General features: G+C 41.0%; 3 protein-coding genes across 3 annotated transcripts in view; 1 reads left to right on the top strand and 2 right to left on the bottom strand.

Moving 5' to 3' along the window:
- ALDOC (aldolase, fructose-bisphosphate C) overlaps window positions 1-20,010 on the bottom strand; it is a 1,020,901-nt gene that overhangs the window by 589,910 nt on the left and 410,981 nt on the right. The gene's annotated exons all lie outside the window — the stretch shown is intronic.
- On the top strand, window positions 2,426-7,418 carry CRYBA1 (crystallin beta A1; the record flags this gene model as incomplete). The annotated part of the gene is made up of 4 exons (XM_082707285.1): window positions 2,426-2,456; window positions 3,683-3,747; window positions 4,877-4,995; window positions 7,271-7,418. 4 exons carry the CDS (start codon window positions 2,426-2,428, stop codon window positions 7,395-7,397), a joined length of 342 nt encoding a protein of 113 aa, XP_082563411.1. The 3' UTR covers window positions 7,398-7,418.
- Window positions 9,485-20,010, bottom strand: part of NUFIP2 (nuclear FMR1 interacting protein 2) — a 32,902-nt gene continuing 22,376 nt past the window's right edge. The window contains exon 4 of the mRNA XM_082707094.1: window positions 9,485-18,044. Within this exon, the coding sequence (XP_082563220.1) occupies window positions 17,992-18,044 (53 nt within the window). The 3' untranslated portion in view covers window positions 9,485-17,991. The remainder of the gene's footprint in view (window positions 18,045-20,010) is intronic.

Raw genomic sequence — 20,010 nt, 5'->3', positions numbered from 1 at the left:
ATTTTCCTAATCTACGCCGGAGAGAGAACTTGGTTACCAATATGGAGGTGATATCCGGGAAGCATAACAATTAGCTGGAGATCTGCTTCCTCAGGCTTCGTTGAGGAAAGTGGGAGGAGGACAGCCTGGGGCTGCTCATGACTCCCGCCATATTGGATCGATACTCGTAAATGGGTGGCACAAAAACCCTGACTCCCGCCCCCCTCCCCTACTCGCACTATAGTTTTGTGTGTGTGTGTTTGGGCTTTTCGATCAAACATAAGAGCCCTACTTTTCTGGAAAAAGTAAAACTTGGCTCCATCAGTCTTTGTTGTACCGACACTTAAATGGGACATCAAGTCCCAAATGAAGACGCTGAGAGTATTTACTTAGAGCACAAACACAACCCAAGCAGGTCAGTTGTCATGAGGGTCAGGACTATCTCATGGTTACCTCTGTGCCCCCCGGGGGTACAAAGCCTCATTTATCATTGGATGTCATTCATTTATACATCCATTCACTCAAAACATACCTATTCCGAGCTAGGAGTTTTGCCCAGAACGAAAGATACAATGACAAGACAGAGGAAGTCACTGCCTTCCCAGAGCACGAAGTCCAGTGGAAGAGCCAGAAAATTAAGCAATTCAGCTTTTTTCTTTTCAAAAATAGCTTGAGTGATTTTTTGATAATAACTGTGTTCCCATTGTTCAAAACTCAAAAAGTACAGACAAATATACTGTGAGAAGTTTTGTTCTTTACCTGAGCCCCCAGTGTCTCAGTTGCCCTCCTTGGAGCCCAGTATTTCTAGTTTTTAAAGTATTTTCTACAGCGTCACCAATGCACTTAGGGGGAGAAGTACGGGATGCCACGAGAGCACATTGCCAGTCCAGGGGGCAGGGAACAACTGAGTGAACAAATGACCCGACAGGTGTTTTCCTAAGACCCCAATTCTGTGCAGGAACAGAGGGAAAGGTAAGGAAGAACCACCAGTCTTGGACTGCTGGTCCCTTAATCCCTTGCACGGCCACCAGCCAGTGCCTACCATGATCTGGGGATCATGCAACTCTGTCCCTTGCCAGCCATTGATCCAGACATCACCAATTAATCAAGCAGCAAAAACATCCAGGGTGGCATTCTGTGCTCAGCCTTGGACCTAGATGTTTGGAATGGTCTGCCTAAATCTGCAAATACTTGTGACTCTATAAGAACTCGCCCCCTGGGTTTTGGTTCTCCAACCAATCTTGAGTCACAGGCTGGACCTGATTGGCAGAGAGAGATTGGGAGAACTTTCCTGGGAAAAGTTTCTTCCTCTCTCCAAGCTGCTATGGAATTTTCTACAGTATCTGTCACCAGAAAAAGAGGAGAGCGACAAGCGGTAATGAACCTAGAACGCGTCAGGTCGGTATTATCTCCTTTTGCAGGGTTGAGAGAGGCAGATGGACTTGCCCAGAATCACCTAGCCGGTAAAGCTGGGATCTGAACCCATGTTTGCCTGCCTCAAAGCCCTCCTCACCCCTGTTTCTCACAGCAGCTGTGAAAATTGAGCAACACATTTACCCCTTGGGGCTCCTGGGGAAACCCATGATTCCTCTGCACTCCTCTCCCCAAATATTCTGAACTTCCCAGGAGAGATCATTGGAGCTTTTTGGGTACTGGAGTCATATAGTACCTTGGGCCTGTGAGATTTCCAAGGTCCTAAAACCATATACTAAGAACCCCAAAAGACTCACTGGCCCCCAAATTTTAAAATAAAACTGCAAAATTAAAATGAATATTTAACACAATCACCGCAGAGAGATTCATGTCCACTGATCGGCCCTCATTGAATTCAATTCTTACAGATTTCTTTTTTTTTTTTATTTAAATTCAATCATTAACATATAATTTATTATTTGTTTCAGGGGTACAGGTCTGTGATTCATCAGTTTCATCAGATTTCTGTATAAATATAGTATAATAAAGATTCCTGAGAACACAGCGAACCCCCCCCTTTTTTTGGGTCCTAATAAAGTTCAGAATTTTTATGGTCCTTTCCCCTTTCTTCAGAGCAAAAAATGTACATTGTGGGTGGGAAATGAGGTGCATTTTGATGTGTCAGCCGTGACATGGGTCCGAGGAAGGTCCCAGGGCAGCAGGAGGACCTTGAAGAAGGGTAGGGGCCCGGCGCTCACACAGACACCTGTCCTCACCTCGTCTCTGAGATCAAGACCACGGCCCGGGGCCAAGGTCTCCCGCCGCCAGCCTCACCCACAGCAGCAGCGCCTCTTTGGATTTCTGTTTCCCCAGTTGAAACAAAAGCCTGAGGGATGCCTGCCCAGCAGGCTGAGCCACCAAAGCTCTGGGGATCAGGGAGAACAAAAGCTGAGGGAAAGCAGAGTGCTGACAGAGCCAGAGGCCCTCAGCCACAGGGCTATAAAGAGCAGAGCGGCAGAGGAAGTGGCACCAGATGGAGACCCAGACCGTGCAGCAGGAGCTGGGTGAGTAAGGCCCCACAGGGTGCCCTGGCCTGGCTGGAGAAGAGTGGGGAACTCTGGGGGAGGCAGCCTTCCCTGGGCGCCTGGAGAGGAGTATTTTTATGGCAGTGAGCCCTGGCCTTGCCATCAGGGCTGAGAGGGTGCATGGCGATCCCAGAAATGAACAGGCTCCCAGGGCAGAGGGAGAAGTCTGGGGGGTCAGAGGTGCAGAATGGAAAGATGCATTGCAGAGCGTGGCACACGCATCAGCCCCTGGGCCTGAGACCAGCCAGAAAGAAGGGCTACAGATGGCTGTTTGGGGCCAAGAAAGCTGCCTGCCTTCTTCCGTCTTTCCCTCCCTCCCATCCTTCCTGCCTTTCCTCTGGCTACCATCTTTCCTGTCTACCTGACCTCGATGGGCTTCAGCATCCTCACCTGTAAAATGGAGAGGATGACAGCACTTTCCTCACAGGCCTGGTATCGAGCTGGAGTGTATTAAATGCATACCCAGCATCTCGAACAGGGCCTGGCATAGAGCCACTGTTTTCACTAGTATCAGCCCCCTTTGCTTGCGCGCTTCCCTTCAGTAAGGCTTTTCCAACGCCACCCCTCCTCTCCCTCGACCCCGAACTGCCCGGACTTGGGCCCAACAGGGTGCTGCATCCGTTCCGTCAGGAGACCCAGGCCCTGCCCCTGAGGTGTTCCCCCAGGCCACCTTCAACAGAGAGACAGAGGGAGGTGCTCCAATGAGTGCTGGACCCCAGGAAAGAAAGCAAGTCACCACAGACCAAGAGCAGCCATGTATCTCTCCCGGGGAGGCCATGGCGGTTGGGTCGCGCGCGGCCAGCTGGTGACGGGCTGTGAGGAGCCGGGTGGAGAGGGGACCCCATGCTGCGTATGGACTGGAGGGTCAGTCACCAAGGACTTTATCCTGGGGTGGGTGAGACAGAGGCAGTGCTGCCACCCACAGCGGGTACCTGGAGGCAAGCAAGAGCGCAACAGCCACATAAACCAAGAGGTCACGCGGCCTGGGCCGCACGTCACCTGCACTGTTACCTGGAATCCCCTCGAAACTGCACGTGGAAGCTCTGCCGGGGGAAATGACGGAGGCTCAGCTCATGGAAGGCAAAACCAGGACCCCAGGCCAACTCTATCTACTGGACTTGAAGCCCCCTTTCCTTCCTCCTTTGCTGTCACTTCACCTCCTGTCCCCCAGAGGCCATGTCACCAAAGGGTGTCTTGTCTTCCAGAAACCCTTCCGACCACCAAGATGGCTCAAACCAACCCCATGCCGGGGTCCGTGGGGCCATGGAAGGTAAGTTCACCCCCGTCAGGTAGAATAGTGAGCAGTCCCCCAAGGCAGGGGATGAGAGGCGCTGTGAGCAGGTCCCAGGGTTGTGCTTTTCCACAGGACAGTGACCGACCAATAAGAGACCAGTTTTAGGGGAAGGGTTGACCCAACATCCAGATGTTGTCTCAGGAAGGATCTTTCAGAATGCCCCATTCTGACAGAAGGATGATCCTGGAAGCCCTCGGTGTATGGAAGATGATACCTCTATTCTAGGTCACCTCTCCTCCACACTACTAAAATCATCTTTTTTTTTTTTTTAAAAGATTTTATTTATTTATTTGACAGAGAGAAATCACAAGTAGTCAGAGAGGCAGGCAGAGAGAGAGAGAGAGGGAAGCAGGCTCCCCGCTGAGCAGAGAGCCCGACGCGGGACTCGATCCCAGGACCCTGAGATCATGACCTGAGCCGAAGGCAGCGGCTTAACCCACTGAGCCACCCAGGCGCCCCTAAAATCATCTTTTTAAAAAAAAAGATTTTATTTATTTGACACAGAGAGAGAGAGCACAAGCACAGGGAGCATCAGGCAGAGGTAGAGGGAGAAGCAGGCTCCCTGCTGAGCAGGGGGCCCGATCCCGGGGGCCCTGGGGTCATGACCTGAGCCGAAGGCAGATGCTTACCAACTGAGCCATCCAGGTGCTCCGAAAATCATCTTAAAACAGAGCAGCCCAGGGGTGCCTGGATGACTCAATTGGTGGAACGTGCACAACTTGATCTTGGAGGTGTGAGTTGGAGCCCCACGTTGGGTGTAGAGATTTCTTGAAAGTAAAATAATAATAAAAAAAGAATTTAAAAAATAGAGCAGCCCAGAGTGGAATATGCTGCCGTGGAGAAGCTGGGGTCCGGAAATGACAGATTTGCCACCAGATCCCAACCCAGGTCTCCCGACTCCCAACCTGAGGCTGATGGTAACCATTACCCGAAATGGCTGATCCTCAGCTTTTCGCTGTTTTCCTCAACACTCCTACCTTCTTCACTGGGTCAACTGAGGGTTAGTTCACAGCTTTGGGAGTTTGTCCTCTAGCTAGGTTCAAGAGCTTCTGTTCTTCCTGATGTACCACGTTCTAACTCTGTCCCCCCGTTCAATTCCATTCAGATAACCATCTACGACCAGGAGAATTTCCAGGGAAAGAGGATGGAGTTCACCAGCTCCTGCCCAAATGTCTCTGAGCGCAGTTTTGATAACGTCCGGTCTCTCAAGGTGGAATGTGGCGCGTGAGTATGGACCTCAGCAGGACCTCAGGGCCCTTGTTTGTGGTCTTTGTAGAAATAGGGCCATAAAGGTGGGGATCAGGGAAGAAAGATGTCTCCCCCCGCCAGATTCTAATCTGTTCTGGGAAAGAGGCCTCCCTATGGCAGTAATCTCAAAAGCAATCACTATGTGTGTAATTTAGTAACTCAAAGCTAGAAGGAACACGAGGTTCCTAGTCGCTTGGTACTCACTTTGGTGGTGGTGGTGGGGGGGGTGCATTAAAGAAATGTAGACCATGGGGAGGGGCAGTGCCAGTAATCAGATCCGGGTCTCTAGAGCCCACAGGCTGATACCTGTTCTCCCAGAATAGCCACAGGATCCTTCAGTTTGTCTTGCCTACAGAAAATAGAGGAAAGCGTCAAACTGCAACCTCTTTCCAGCTAATTCCCTAAGTTCTCTGTGTAAAAAGGAACTAAACCCCAGGACGTGAGAGTCATATTAGGTCCCAGCTAATTTTTGAGGAGTTTCTTGTTTTGTTTCTTTGTTTTGTTTTCTGACTCTGGCAGGATAGTTGAGGCCTTTACCATTGGCCTGAAAACACATGGAAAGGACTCTCCTTTGGCCAAAGCAAAATGGGCTTTGCACAAGTTGTGGGCCACCAAATTGAGCTAACCCTTTAAAGGGAGTAAAATACTTTAAGGCGTCACCAGTAACTGAAGTTTGGCTGTGAAAAATTGATCGAAGGTGTTTTAGTAAATGAGGAATAGGGGTGTGACAGCAGGAGCGAGAACCCACAAAGCTAAAAGGAAACAAGAGACTAGTAGCCCATCAGCTGCCTGTTCATCCCTTTGCTTCCTTAGGAAGAAGCCAATGGGTTTGGCTGGAACCAAAACAATAGTCAGTCACTAGATCCTGACCTGGAGCTCCAAGTAGAGAATAAGGTAACCTGGAGAGAAAGGAAATAACATTTTATTTTATTTATTTATTTTTAAAGATTTATTTATTTGACAGACAGAGATCACAAGTAGGCAGAGAGATATACAGAGAGAGAGGAAGAAGCAGGCTCCCTGCCGAGCAGAGAACCCGATGTGGGGCTCGATCCCAGGACCCTGGGATCATGACCCGAGCCGAAAGCAGAGGCCTTAACCCACTGAGCCACCCAGGCGCCCCAGGAAATAACATTTTAGACTGACTTTGCTCATACACATGACTCAGGTCAGCGAGGCAAACCCTTTCAGTGGACAATCCCATATACATATTCCTGTAGCCGCCAGCTCATTTCCCACCTCTTGTGACTTGGCTCTGCTGGACCTGGCTTGATATTTTACATCTAAAACAAAAGATGCCTTCTCCCTGAGGCCACGTAGGCTCCGAACACCATGAACAAACGCCACAACTTGTCTTTGGCAGCTGGGTTGGTTATGAGCATACCAGCTTCTGTGGGCAACAGTTTATCCTGGAGAGAGGAGAATACCCTCGCTGGGACGCCTGGAGCGGGAGTAATGCCTACCACATTGAGCGCCTCATGTCCTTCCGCCCCATCTGTTCAGCTGTGAGTCTGCATTTTTCACCTCTGTGCATGTGGGGGTTTGGGGCAAGAGAGGCTGCATATGGACTGACACTGCTGCTTCTCATCAGTTATGCTGAAATGCAGCAGGAAGGATAACAGTAAAAAGAGGAAAGAAAAACACTGGTCCCTCTGTTTCTAAATCTGCCATTTGGTTCTTCCCTAGTAGAAGGTATTTTCATTAAGCTAGGAGTGGCAGGAAGTGGATACTCAAGAGCCCAGGATCTTCAAAAGTGCAGTAGGGTGACTAGTGAGAGTTAGTTTTGCCTGTCTTTGTACTCCATACACGTTAGTCTCTGCCTTAATGCTTGTATAGTATTCATATCCCCTACTGGACTTTAGGTTGTTTCCAACACAGTACACGCACACAAGCACAACATAGCTTACTTTTTCTATTCATTTGTGATCTTTTCTCACATTAGTGAATATTAATCCCTTGGTTGGCTGTGTGTTTCAAGTATTTTTTTCCTGCTCTATTTTCTTTGTCAACCTTTTGTTGCCCCATAGTATTACATGTTATTTGTACATTTAAAATGTTATGGTTATTACATTTGACCAGACAGAACTGAGTGGTTCTTACTTCTATATTGCCTGAAATATTTTTACAATCAATGATCATGTACTCCCATCTGTAAACCAGAAGTATCTTGAATTTGGAAAAAGATAAAGAATTAAGAAGACAGTCGTTAACACTGCTACCAAATGATTTCTTAAAAATTTCTGTTTTACAGAATCATAAGGAGTCTAAGATTACCATCTTTGAGAAGGAAAACTTCATTGGACGCCAGTGGGAGATCTGTGATGACTACCCCTCCTTGCAAGCCATGGGTTGGTTCAACAACGAAGTTGGGTCCATGAAGATACAATGTGGGGCGTAAGTGCAAAAACAGGGTTGGGGCATATTTCATTTCAAAGTAACTCTTGCAAATGTAGATCTTGTAAATATTAATACATCAATGGTACATCTTATCAGATTTCATACACTAGTATACTAATTTGACTGGCACGTTCTAGTTATTAATTTTCAAATTTCAAGTTGTTGGTACCAACTCTCACTTAAGGTCAGTTTTTTTCCCTCTCAAATATTTCTCTATGGAATTACGTTGACTACTCTTTTTAAATTTTTTTTAAGATTTTATGTATTAATTTGACAGAGATCACAAGTAGGCAGAGTTCTTTTTTTTTTTTTTTTTTTTAAAGATTCATTTAGGGACACCTGGGTGGCTCAGTGGGTTAAAGCCTCTGCCTTTGGCTTGGGTCATGATCTCAGGGTCCTGGGATCGAGCCCCACGTTGGGCTCTCTGCTTGCGGGGAGCCTGCTTCCTCCTCTCTGCCTACTTGTGATCTCCGTCAAATAAATAAAACCTCTAAAAAAATAAAAAGATTAGTTTATTTGAGAATGCATGCTCATAAGCAGGGGGTGGGGCAGAGGGAAGCCGATTCCCCACTGACTAGATTACTCCATCTCCAAGACCCTGAGCTCATGACCTGAGCTAAAATCAAAAGTTAGACGCTTAACCAACTGAGCCAACCAGGCACCCTTTTACGTTTTCTCATAATCAAAGTTGATTTTCGACTAGCGGTCGCCATATTATGCTCACAAATAGTGCCTGGTACATTCAGGATGACTGTTGTTTTCCAAGGTGAAAAGCACTCTGTACCAATTGTGCTGAGGAAAAGACACTCAGGTTTTAGGGTACTGACCGTGTTCCTAACTAGCTTTAATAATCTAATGTGCTTTGGATTTTCTAGCTGGGTCTGCTACCAGTATCCTGGATACCGTGGTTATCAATATATCTTGGAATGTGACCATCATGGAGGAGACTATAAACACTGGAGAGAATGGGGCTCTCACGCCCAGACTTCGCAGATTCAATCAATTCGCCGTATCCAACAGTAGTGGATTAAAAGCTCCAAGTAAGAGAAACCTTGCTAAGCAATCTAGAATGAGTTTTATGTTAGCTGCTGAAATCCACAATAAATGTCATTAAAAAAGAAAAAGTGTGTAGACTGAATTAACTACCACACTTCTTTTTTTCAAAGACTTGAAAAAAAGTGAGGGAGGGACAGAAGGAAAGAGAAACCTGAGCAGACTCCAAGCTTACTGTGTAGGGCTCAGTCTCAACTCGGGGTCCTGAGTGGAAACAGCAGCTTAACCACACCACTAGGTGCCCCTTTAAGTAGGCTCCACGCCTAGCAGGGAGCTCAGACTCCCGACTGTGAGATCAAGTCCTGAGCCAAGAGTCAGAGGCTTAACCAACTGAGCCCCCCAGGTATCCCACCATCCTTTTATATAAATCACACCTATGGGACTGAGAATTTGTAAAGACAAACTTCAGTGAAACCCCAAATTCCCTTTTGTATCCTTGCAAGTCACTCACCAGGCCAAGGAAATTATTCCAACTCAAACATAAAAGCATATGAAATGTACCTATCTATATAGTGGCAGACACACTTTCCATAAATGTTTTTTTACATTTCCTCCCCTCGTTCCCTACTCTAGTATGTTGATGTTAGCACTGATTTTTTTTTCAACTTGTGACAAATCAATGCTATACAAACTTGGGAAATTTCTCAAATATGCATTGCCATGGATTTCTACATAAAGTTGCGAATAAATCCAAGATTTTGGCCACTTCTTGTAGTTGCTTAATTGCTGAGCTCAGTTTTGGCTTATTTCAATTGTTAAGAACACAAGGTTCAATGGTCATGCAAAAAAAGTAGGATAGCTATTCCCACGGCACATTTTTAAATAAATATGCCAATTCTAAGCACTTGGGTAACCTGTATGATTTGTCTTAATACAATGACATATGACCATGGTACACTTAAGATTTAATTTGTACATTTGACCCTTTGAAAAAGTATCATCATTATGTCTCACCATCTTACTTTTCAGATTTTTAAAAAACTTAAAGCACACAAAAGATAACACAAACACCTCAGAAACTTTAAAATTTTTTATTCAACAATGTACACTTAATTGTCTCTTAATTTGATCTACAAATTTCTCAAGGTTTTTTCTGATAAAATAAGTAAATCTGGGTATGGATGTAGAGTGTTTGTAATTTATATTATTTTTAAAACACTGAACATGGAGTAAGACATCAATAAAGGAAGATCATCGTGTAACTGACGCTTCCTCAGAACCCAGGACATCAGAAACAGCTACGGCAAATACCTAAGCATTAGCAAAAGGGTAAATTTCTGGCCATTGTTCTTTTATCTAGAAAAGGCCTATCTTTCTGACTGGGCAAAACAAACACTGAAAAAAAATTTTTTTTAATTGGGAGAGGGAAGGAAAAACATCCTCCAACATAATTGTAGTCCACTAATTATCCTTTCCGCAGATTAAGAAGAGGTAACACAACTCCTAAGTGCTGGTGCACACAAGACACAGAAATTACTTCGCTCCTTCAACATGCTCTAAGACTAAACATAAGTGAACTATGACAGATGCTGAGGAGTAGCCCCACCAGCCACGGCCATCTAAGATGATGCTACACTCCCTCATTTCTGCCTTTTAAGGCCAGGCACGATGGACTACATTACCAATCTTGACTAATAGATTTAGTTTTTGACTGTCACTTTCAGAAGGAAGGGTTTTGCTCTTTTCAAAGTCAACAACATACTTCAAGAGCACACTTGATGATAGAGAAGGAACCCTCCTTTCAACATAGGGGAAAAAAAGTACAAATCAGAAATATTTCTTTTATATGTAGGAGCATGGGGAAAATACCATTATCATCTTCTACTTATTTAGCCTCTTCTATAAAAGTTCTAAGGAGATTACAAAACAATCTTTTAAAAGATTTGACAAACCTGGCCAGTACATCTACACAATCGTTAAAAGTACACATCCATGTGAAGTAAAGCTATTTAGTACATGCAGACTGCAGCAGTTTAACCAAATTCACCCAGTTTCTAAACGTTAATCAGCTTGGGCAATTTTTAAAAGATACACATTATCTTTAAAACAACCTGTGCTTTGATATTTAAACAGCTGAATGATTCTAATCTTAAGTCATTCATTCAGAAAAACCAAACATATATTAAAGCAATAAAGGGAAAATGGTTATCCTACCTTCAAACCAGGCTTAAGACACAGAATTGTCAAAGAACTCCATGTGGCAAAGGTCCTCCCCTCCTATTTGAGTTACCTCCCATTTCTATTTGATCAAATAAACCAAAGTTTCCACGAGGAAGTAAGAGCATCCAAAAGTTTGTAAAGCTGATAAAACTGCCCTGTTTCAAGAAAAGCCCTTTAGTAGATACAAGTCCAGCTCTCATTTAAACTGAAGGTTATTAAATTAGGTGCCAGTTTTCCGCTCTTCTAGTTCTACTGATGAGCTAGCCCAGAACTATTACTTTGAGCCGCGTTTCTAATGATGGTAAAGCTAAGAACAGCAAGGTAATAAGGATAGGTCACTTTTGGTAATGACACACAAATTAAACTTTCAAAACATGTGCATAGCTTTATTCATCTAAGATCTAACCTTTTCATGGAGCTTCAGCAAAATTCGAGTGTGCAAAATGCATTTCTAAAACGTAATGCAAGCAAAGCTTTTCACATTTACACTGGCAGGAAATACAGAGAAACTAACAAGTCACATTAGGGAGAGTTCAGATCTTTTTTTTTTTTTTTTTTTTTTTTTAATGACAAGAATTGCACAGTTCATTATTTTGAGACAATTGTTGCAGACATATATACTTAAAATTTTCTAAGCCAAGGTGCTTTAACAATAAAAATTTTTAGTTGGAAAGAGCCAGTAACTTGGATAATAGCTCACAAAGAATTCCAAATTAAAGTGGACTCCATTATCTCCCTAGATTTTGCAAACAATGCTTTTTATAACACTTTTTTTAAATAACACTAAAGGAGACAGCAAGCTGAAACTTTTTTCAAGCACACAAGAAATGGTGTCATCACATTACTTGAAGAAGGTGCTGAGGGGGTAGGGAACGGGAGTGAAGAATCCTTTTACTATTTCCCACTACAGAACAGCCACTAACAGATTAAGAACAAAAAAAGAAACAACAAAAAAAGTAAATTAAATCACTTCCCCAGTTTATAAAATAGTTCCAGTTTGTGACAAGATCTATAACTTTAAACAGAGAGCACCAGTTGGGCGATAGAATGAGCATTTCATACTGCATAAAAATTAGTGAGGTGGTTAAGAACCATCAACTATCTCAAGCATTACTACATGGCCTTTCCAAACTTTTTAAAATATACATGCAAGGCACATTGATATAAAAATAGATCTCTGGCCAACAAACATATTAAATAAGCAAATTAAAAATTTGGCTTGGTAATATTGGCAACATCAAAATATAACCAGATAGCTTTGGACCACTTATCTTTCTCATATTCCTCCACCCCATTTGGTGTTTTCTCCTCCATTATTTTGGGTTAAGTCTCCTTCAAGTTTGGGTATGTGCTTGAGAAATGACTTTTCCTCTTGTCAAGTAGCATTCCTACTCAAGTTATCTTTGCTAAGTAAAAACATACTAGAAGCAGAATAGTTGAGTTTTGATTAATTTGATTACACTAAATCTGATTGGCTCTGGATGGCATTATTTCCCCTCTGTATACAAACAAAAACTCCCCAGCTTATATAGTAGACAATTGTTTTTCTTTCTACAAGATAAATCAGCAACAAACCCATGATACTTCCTTTAAACCGTTCTTCCCAAACCCTCTTTTTGAGGCAGAGAGAGGGAATAAGAGAAACAAAACTAAGATTTAAAAGATTTTCAGTAGTAGAAGACATTTTAAGGCCAAAAAGTGTAATACTAACAATTTTTATTTTCCTAAGTTATTGCCCTTCACAGGCCAACACCATAAATAGTTTATTTGTACTGATTCCCTCCTGAAGAAAAAATGTCAATTCATTCACTTTTGTTAGTGGCTGTGCTACAGGAAAGGTATTCAAAGCAACTTATAAAGGTATGGTATATAGTAATGTAAAAAGTGCATCACATTCTTGATTTTCAGTTTCTCATAGCAGCAGCAGGATTAATCCAAGACAGAAAACAGTTGTATTTTCACTCTAAGAAATGCAACAACTCCTAATGAAATGTATTCAAGATTATGAAAGGATCCTCCTCTAGAGAGGATAAATGAAATAGACTAATAATAGACAAACAGGGGCAAACTAAAGGCATTCACTCATATTTACATATTAAAACCATTTTTAACACCAAATCTTTACATCTAGCAAAAGAAATGTTTAAGAATAAAAGACATTACTAAAGCAGTATCCATTTTTTGGGAGCCTTTGTTTAGCACCTGAGGAAAAAAAAGGGTATATGGAAAGCTATGTAATTTACCTCAAGTTGGTTTCTTGGTCTGTATAAACTTTGATATACAATGAAAGTGAAAATAAACTGGAATATGTTTGTAGCTATTTTAGTAAGGCTATAGAAAAGGGATACTGCAGTATTATAAAATGGCTTTAGAACTCTGGACATAAGCAAAATTTTATGGGTAAATAGGGAAGTCTGAATCAGCAATCCCAACACGTGAGGATGGCTGTTCCATAGGTTTCTTGCCCATAACTGCCATTTGACACTCCCAGTAATGCAAAAGCAACATACCATTCATGCTTCACCGGGTGTTTCTATTACCCAGACAACTTAAAATTCTATTTATTCTTATTGAGTGGCAAAACAGTGTGAAATTTAATTTAAAACTCAGTAAAGCAGTGCACTTGAGGGGAGCCAATGATTTATCATTCTTTAAACCAACCCAGGGTGGTCCTGGCTCTCACGTATCTGAAAAGATTTTTAAGTGTACTTAAAAAGAACATTTTAAGATACTCAAAGCATAAGCCCATCTTTCTCACCATAAAATAATCCTGGTGCTCTGCTGATTAATCACATTAATAAAAATAACATCAGTATTAAGAACTAATGATAACCTATGCATCTGCAAACTTGGAGCAGCTATTATACATATTTGTCCTCTGACCCTCCCTTTTAAACAAGTATCAATACTTTGGGGAGGAAAAGATGAGCAAATCTTACGCCTTTCAAAATGAAGCAGTTCAGTTCTGGATTATCAATGGACACTGCCCAGTCAGAATCTAAGTCAACTAGTACAACATCGTCATGTAACAGACCTGATTATAAAAGCTGTCCCTAATATGTACCTGTTCTACTAGTCTATTTTGCAGTTAGCATAGGTACACAAGGATCATGTATCAAGGATATGGCCCAGTGGTGTAACTATACTCCTAATCCTTGGAAATGGGACTTTCAAACCTTTTTCTCTGAAAATAGCCTTGACAAAATGACTCCCTCCTTACTTAACAATTTAAAATAAGTCCTCTTCCAGTTTTCCTTGCCTGTGGCCACTGGATAGGACATCAAATTTCACACTAAATGGCTTTTTGCGTTTGAAAGTTTTCAAGATAAACCATTAGAGGCCTCCAGTTGGGTTAGCAACAAGACTAAACCAAGTATGAATCTACCACTGCTATGGTAATGTTTTGTGACGAAACACATTTTGTACTGTGGACAATACTCATAACTGAGGTTTGCAATATTTTCCCTAGAAACTGTTATTTGAAAAACCAATGCAGCACTTTTTTTCCTTTATAAAGTTTTTGCAAATTCTCAATGAGTAGATAAGCAGGTGATTAAGAACAACAGCAAAATTCTAAAATGGAGATACTATCTCCAGCCATTTATTCGAAGAAAAAACAACTGGCATTAACAAATTCCTAATTATTGTCTATCCCCTCCCAGAAAGGAGGAGGCGGGGCTAACTACAGATGCTGTAAATATACTTTACGTCAAAGTTCATTACTAAGAAAGTCAGAGGAAAGGCTATGCAATTAACTTCAGTTCAGCAAAGTGGGGGTGAATAAAGAGAAAGATAAATACACCCTGTCTTTTGTGGGGAAGGGGAATTATTCTAGACATCTACAATAAGAGTGGTATGTGACACAGAAGCCTACAATCAAGACAGATTTAAAAAGAAATCTTCACCCATAATTAGTATCTTCATAGCTATTAAAAAAATAGGTCATGATTTCATTCTTAGTGCCATTTTTCAAATACTACCCTTTTAAGGATTAAAACCACCTGACTTTTATTCTGTGTAATGAAAACAAATGGCACAAAATAAATACAAGTTCATTCTCTGAATACTAATGTCTTACACACATTCATTTACTAATTTTACTATCTCCCTGTCCCTCTCACACACACACACACACACACACACACACACACACACACACACTCCTTTTTCAGTCTTTATAATGGAGGGATGTTAAAAATCCCCTCTAGACTGTATTTGGTTTATGCTACAGTACTAATACTCTGAGTTGAAGGAAAATTCTTTATACCAAACAATAACACATTAATGTTATTTAAATGTGCTAAATTAATCACAGCTGAAGTTTGTTTAGAAGCTTACACAAAAATAATCAGAAAACAGATCAACTCTTAAGATTTTTTTTAATAAGTGCTCTGTAAGGAATTGTGTGAGGACCTAAGGAGAAAGATTGCGGCAAGTGTTACCAAACAGCACAAAGGAGATTTGTCCCAAAGTCCTGCTTGTACCTAGGCAATTAAGTCCATTAACCCAATGCCCAAAAATACTGACTTAATATGATGGGGCACTAGGGTTCCCAGAAAGAGACATTCCTAACTATATACCTCTAACCATATAATTAAGGAAATTTCAGTGGAGAAAATCAAGGTGAAATGTTGCATTGTTTCATTCAGAAGTGAGACTCTCAAAAACCTTTGGACAAACAGATAAGGGATACATTCTTTTTGGCTTCTCTAAACATGGAGGCCTGAGGGCTATATGGAAGGGAAGTAGGAAAGCAACAAGAGATTATTCTAAAGGTATTTTTTTAAGCGTTGCTTCTCAATTAAAAAGCTCAATTCAGACAGGGGCTGGTGGTTTTTTTTTTTTTTTCTTTTCAAATATATATATTCATTCAACCTCTATGTCACAAACCCAGAAAGTTTCTTGTGAGTTGTGAGACAGAAGAGCTTTTAAATTCCAGGCAAGCAAAATGGACATTTAAAAAAGAAGGGGGGAGGTGCAGGGGGAATCTGGCCCTAAGGCGACAAGTGGTTACACAAGGCAATTGAACACACAGCAGAACTTTAAAACCTATAAAACAAACTGGAGCCTTTTTGTCCTTTAATCAACCTTATTTCTTTTTTTTTTAACTTTTTGAAAATTTTTATTTAAAAAAAAAAAAAAACACAAAAACACAGACTTCTTTCACTTCAGTATGTGGTATGTTGCAATTTCCAGTTTGTTCAATGCTTTAAAGCTCAAGGATGCCTCTGCTTTCAATTGTACATGGGCCTGAAGCATCCTAGCTTTTGGCAAGCAGGCAGGAGACTCAACAAAAATCAAAATAGGAACAAGGCAGACTAAATGCAGGGCACATCTGTAAACATATTATACATTTGAAAATTACAATATCAGTAAAAGTGATACAGTTTACAGGTGAAATGAAACTATCTGGAACTGGCCTACCACAAGTTTCTGAACCTGGACTGATACAATAAGTTATTATATATATATATTATGTATAAAAAGTTTTGTTTACATCAAGTGGAATTGGCAATCCATGCTTATACTTTTAAAAATCTAAGCAGGGCAGAAATCCAGACTAAAGATATTTTCTCTACTCTATGTTGAGCCCAACAGCTTCTTTCACAAACTACTTGTTAAAAGTCTCAAATAATCAACAAAACAAGAAACTCATCCATACTACAGTCGCTCAAAACTGGACATTTCTTAAGCAAAGGGTTTGAGCAAAAGTAGGTACCTTCTCCCCCAAATACCCCAAGGGATCCAGTCTACTTTTATTAGAAGACTACACCTCTCTATATAAATGCCCTGCTATTTTAACCTGTATTTGACATACATGGATATACTAATTTCTGTGTGTGTGTGTGTGTGTGTGTGTGTGTGTGTGTGTGTAATGTGATGCTATGTCAGGCCAGAGAACTTGTTTTTATGCCACTAACATCACCCAATCTTAAATTGGACCCTTAGTTTCTGCACACACACAAAAAAATTTATTTCAGCATGCTATATACAAGCTGCAGTGCAACAGGATGGCAATGTGATGATAAGACAGGGCTAATGCTCTTCTCTGCCCAAAAGAAAATTTCCAGAATTTCACATTATTTTCCTTAAAAAACCCATTTTGCTCTAGTAATAAAATATATTTATTAAGATATAATTAGAAGCTAATAAGCTCAGAAGTATAGTTTGCATGAAAACACCTTCTATAGGCAGGGTTTATTACCTCCTCACTGGCTAAAAACATGAAAAGTTTTATAATTTTCATGGAAATTTTTCTTCCCCTTTTAGATATTTCTGAGAAATTAAAAGAGAATTTACAGAAAGGTACAGAAGTTTCTCTTTAGATGTTCAATGAAAAACAAGGAAAACAGTACATTTAGTGTTAGTGACAGAGAGCAAGTCTGGAGCACCTACAGTTGAAAAGCAGAATATATTTTTGCTCCCACTTACACAATTACATTAAAATATGGGCAAAGGAATATTTTCTCATATTAAATATCTAAAGCCAATTGTTTGCTCTGTAACTTTTCCTTAAATGACACTCATGGGTTCTTCACTTGTTGAAGTCCAATATGTAACCAAAGCCAAGTGAACTGTGTACCACCAACTATTCCAGAATTATAGAACTTCAATGCCCTCCCCTATTCCCACCCCACAAAAAATAAAAGGAAAAGAAAATATTTCCCCAACATCCCCATAGAGGCTGTTCAACTCCTGGCAAGACATGCAAATCATATTCGCTAAAAAAAAAAAAAAAAAAAAAAAAGAAAGAAAAGAAAAAAAGAAAAAAATACACCCCTGCAAACTTCAAGGCATTTTTATCTAGCATTCTCGCAGGGCTCAAAGTATAACCAAAAGATCAAGGGAGGAGTGGGGGAAAATGGTGAATCATTCTGGGTTCCCCGTGATTAGTGTATCACTTTAGTCACAGAACAAGATACAGAGATCTTTTAAGTGGATTTGCCTTTCCAGTGGGTCATTTGTTGCCCAAGTTGATGACAGCAGGAACTTTAGAACCACGCTTGTTAATAAGTCTGTATTCATTAATCACTTGCATTCACACTTAAAAACAAAAACTAACAGAAGAAAAAAAACAAAAAAAAAAAAACAAAAAACTATTCAGTACCGGAGATTAAATAACCTTGTGTAGTCTCTTGAAATAAATTTGATTCCTTAAGAAGTCTAATTACTTTCAGTTGCCTTTTTTTTTTTAAATAACTATATATATATATGTATATATATATATTTGTATATATTATCCTGTGATTCTACTTATGGTTCCTCTGCTGCGTTGAAGATCTAGGAGCATAAAAGCCTTGTGTCCCCCATGAACGGTGGCTCTAATGCTGCAGAAAGGTTACAAATAGGCAGTCTGGTCCTTCATTGATCTGGACTATCCATGGCTTCATTGTAAGTGATTATCCTTTTGGGATCTGGAGAGAAGGTTAAGAAATAGATACATAAATAAAAATAAGGTCTGATGAATGCCAAAAAGCCCACCCATATTCCAAATAGCCATCATCATTTTAGCTGCCTCCTTTTTTACGAAAACACAATTTAAAGACCACTTCTTTGGGTACCTGGGTGGCTCAGTCAGTTAAGTGTCCGACTCAATTCTGGCTCAGGTCATGATCTCAGGGTTAAGACTGAGCCCTGTTTTGGGCTCCACCTTGGGCTCTGCACTGGGTGTGGAGCCTGCTTAAAGTTCTCTCTCTTGTGGCACCTGGGTGCCTTGGGCTCAGGTCATAATCCCAGGATCCTGGGATTGAGCCCTGCATTGGGCTCCCTGCTCAGGGGGAACTTGCTTCTCCCTCCATCTGCCTCTCCTCCTGTTTGTGCTCACTCTCTCTCACAAATAATAAATAAAATCTTACCAAAAAAAAAAAAAAAAAAAAAAAAAAGTCTCTTTCCCCCTCTGCCTCTTCCCCCCTCTTAAAAAAAAAAAAAAAAGAGATAATAATAAGAAAAAACTAAGACCGCTTCTTTGTATTGACACACATATGATCTACTTTTCCAGAACCCAATAGTTCAGCATCCCAAAGGATTTCTAGCAAGTGTCCTCTAGCCAGTGAGGGCTTCAATTCCTACAGATTAGAGAGGGGCTGAGTTCAGTTAAAAAGGATTTACGTGGGGACGCCTGGGTGGCTCAGTGGGTTAAAGCCTCTGCCTTCAGCTCAGGTCATGGTCCCAGGGTCCTGGGATCCAGCCCCACATCTGCTCAGCTCAGTGGGGAGGATCCTGCTTCCCTTCCCCTCTCTGCCTGCTTGTGATCTGTCAAATAAATAAATAAAATCTTAAAAAAATAAATAAATAAAAAGGATTTATGTGTTTCTCCCAATTATAAAAGCTTAAATCGTTCATAATCCAATACTAAAATAAACACTTGGATTCATTTATTATTATTTTTAAAGATTTTACTGATTTATGACCGAGAGAGGGAACACAAGCAGAAGGAATGGGAGAGGGAGAGGAATAGGCTTCCCGCTGAGCAGGGAGCCTAATGCAGGGCTCAATCCCAGGACCCTGGGATCAGGACCTGAGCCAAAAGCAGATGCTTAATGACTGAGCCACCCAGCCGTCCCAGATTTATTAACTTTTGTTCTCAGTGAAATGAAGTCAAAATTAACTTTAACCAATATGGACTGTCTAATAAGGAACTGTTTGAGGCACATCTAACACCAAAAATTTCCAGTTAAGATTGAAAAACTATCAATTCAGTCCTAATTATGACTTCTTTCTTCCTCCAAATTTCCCATAGCACCTCCAGTCTTTATTCTCTGCAATGTGCATAAGCTGAGATTCAGGTGCTATTCTAAATTCTAATTATTTAGCTGTATGCTCCCCCTCTACTAGAGAGGCATTAATTTTATTACATACCATTTCCTCTATCTAAGAACTTTTAAAAGTAATACATGCTTTTAATACAAAATAGGAAACCAGTAAAATTTGTCACCTAATGGAAAAGTATAAAGACCTAAATATAACTTTAAAGATCTCAAGCTCACCTGAGCCTAATAGTCAATCTAATTTAGTGCCGAGATAAAATCCCTTCTAGGACTGTAATAGCCATCCCCTAGCAACCTGCCATGAAGATAATGCTAGCTCTTAATAAGTAATAGCCATTTTACAGTAAATACAGGAAGTCTAATTTTGCAGAGTATATTTTCTAGTCTAACTTTTTCTCGTTTGCCTTTGAATAAAAAGGGACACAGAAAGCAACTCAAAATTTAATTCAGGAGCTTGCTAGTTATCTTCACAGCTGTGTTAGACAAGTAAAACCTGACCTAAGTATGAGAGAGATGGGAGGAGGAGCAATCCTTGGAAATCAAGGAAACCTACCTTTTTTTTTTTTTTTTTAAGATTTTTATTTTAAGTTCTCTCTACACCCAATGTGGGGCT

The sequence above is a fragment of the Mustela nivalis genome (genome assembly GCF_964662115.1).
Source record: "Mustela nivalis genome assembly, chromosome: 17".
NCBI classification, from domain to species: Eukaryota; Metazoa; Chordata; class Mammalia; order Carnivora; family Mustelidae; genus Mustela; species Mustela nivalis.
The sequence above is the reverse complement of the archived record's forward strand: the minus strand, read 5'-3'. Positions and strand labels throughout refer to the sequence as shown.